Below are 2,221 nucleotides of genomic sequence, written 5' to 3'. Positions count from 1 at the left end.
CCCTACACCCCCTCCCTATCTCTGTCACCCCCTCCGGCCCTGACAGCTCTTTCTGATTTCTGTGCTCTGCCAATTCAATCTCAAATACATTTCCCAAATTCCATCGCTTTCCATGTCTTCATCTGGGCTCCCAAGCTCTGGGATGTCCCCCCAAACCCTCCCTCCCCACTTCTTTAAGCTGCTGTTTAAAACTGCCCCATTTTGACTGGGCTCTGTATCATCTGTCCCGAATATCCTCTGGGGTGCTCGAGATGACACTCTGACACTACCGGGAAGCGTTCCGGGGACATTTAGCTGCACTGACACTGCTATATAAACGCACGGTGTTGTTGCCTTTGCAGAGATTCGAAACGGCCCAAGCAGTGTGTCGAGCTGAATTCGCAGCCTGTTGGCCTCGTGCGACTGAACAGAAGCATTGTGGTGGGCTGTGGGAAGGAGATGCTGCATGCGTACACTCAGAAGGTAAGGACACAGCCTAATGAGTCAGGGCCCAAAAGCTGGTTAATGAACATTGCACATGATGGGAACAGTTCACGCATACTGGGATCCCCTGTCTCCTGATCTTTATCGAATTGATTTTATGTCACGCTGCCTGATCAGCACTAATGTGCCGAATGTTCTGTGATACACGAGGCCATTCAGCGCTTCAACCTGCCTTCTATTCTGGTGGAGGGTCAGTGCTGAGGGAGCGCCGCACTGTCGGAGGGTCAGTGCTGGGGGAGCGCCGCACTGTCGGAGGGTCAGTGCTGAGGAGCGCCGCACTGTCGGAGGGTCAGTGCTGAGAGAGCGCCGCACTGTCGGATTTACCACTTGCAATGTTATTTTAAACTGAGATTCCATCTGCCGTCTTGGGGCATGGCTGTAAAAGTTTGCAAAGACAGCGTTGGAAGAAGTGTATTTAAAAAAGGAGGCTGAGAGAAAGATGTGAACTGCAGAGACCTGTTCACCTCACATCGATCACGGTGAGAATGCTTGAATGTGTCAGAAAGGAAGGCCCTAGTGGTTACTTGGACCATAATAGTAGCCTGTGGTTGAGTGAACATGGATGTGTGAAACGGTGAATTGTGTTAAAGTTCCTTGAGCAGGTGACAAGCAGAATAGATAAGGAAGTGTAAACCAGTACATTTCTGAAAGATGTTATTAAGATTCAGTTCAAATGTTAGCAAACAAAACTAGCGTGTGTAAGAGGCCGGGCAGTGTTGAACGTTAAAACGAGCTGGGTGACTTTCTTCAGGAGTCACTGAAAATTAACCCGTCGAAGCAGTAGAGAGTTGGGAAGGTTGCTGGTGTGTGTCTTTACACAAGGATCTGCATCCAGGAGTAAAGGTGTCTTACTGAGGCTATGTTGAGCCGAGGTGAAAGTGTACCTGGAGCACTGTATGTGGTCTGGTCTCCTTATCTATGCAAGGAGACATATTTGTCTTAGAGAGGGTTAGGGTTAGGGTTAGGGTTAACAATAGACGGGTGGCTGGGATGATGGGATTGTCCCTGTGAGGTTTACTCTGGAGTCTGGAAGAACATGACGTGATCTGATTGATGAATATAAAGTTCTTAACCTTGTATTGGGTTGGGGGTGGTAGGGGAAGGGGGTTGCCTCTCCTTGCTGTGGAAGGGGGGGGGGGTGGGGAAAAGGGGTGGGGGCTGGAATTCAGTCTCAGGATAAGCAGGAGAAATTTCTTTATTCAGAGGGTGCGGGTTCTCGAACTCAGAGGGCAACAGAGGCTCAGACAATGAGAATGTTCAAGTCGGAGATGGAGAGGTTTCTAGATTTTAAAGATCAGGAGGGATGGTGCAGAGGGAGATGGAGATCAGCCATGATCAAGCTGAATGGTAGAGTGAGCTGTGTGGCCTACTTCATGTGTCCTGGTCTTGTCCAGGGGAAGAAATTGTGGACAATCCGGCTCCCAGCTCCGATCACAACCATGAGTCTGATGGATCACAAAGCCAAGGGCTTCCAGGCAGTGTTGGTGGCTCTGGCGAACTCCGAGGTTCATCTCTACAAGGATAAAATCCTCATCAACGTCACTAAGACACAGGTACAGGCCCCCGTGTAAAACTCTCCCTGGGTACGCCCATCATTAACCCCTGTCCCCACTACCTCTGTCATTTCCTCCAGCCCCTACACCCCCCTCCCTATCTCTGTCACCCCCTCCAGCCCCTACAACCCCCTCCCTATCTCTGTAACCCCCCTCCAGCCCCCTGCCCACCTCCATGACCTGAC

General features: G+C 50.7%; 1 protein-coding gene across 1 annotated transcript in view; it reads left to right on the top strand.

Moving 5' to 3' along the window:
- bbs1 (Bardet-Biedl syndrome 1) overlaps positions 1-2,221 on the top strand; it is a 21,477-nt gene that overhangs the window by 10,544 nt on the left and 8,712 nt on the right. Inside the window, exons 10-11 of the mRNA XM_048619642.1 lie at positions 342-462; positions 1,878-2,036. Of these exons, the coding sequence (XP_048475599.1) occupies positions 342-462; positions 1,878-2,036 (280 nt within the window). The remainder of the gene's footprint in view (positions 1-341; positions 463-1,877; positions 2,037-2,221) is intronic.

This window comes from Rhincodon typus, chromosome 43 (genome assembly GCF_021869965.1).
Source record: "Rhincodon typus isolate 14 chromosome 43, sRhiTyp1.1, whole genome shotgun sequence".
NCBI lineage: Eukaryota > Metazoa > Chordata > Chondrichthyes > Orectolobiformes > Rhincodontidae > Rhincodon > Rhincodon typus.
The sequence above is the reverse complement of the archived record's forward strand: the minus strand, read 5'-3'. Positions and strand labels throughout refer to the sequence as shown.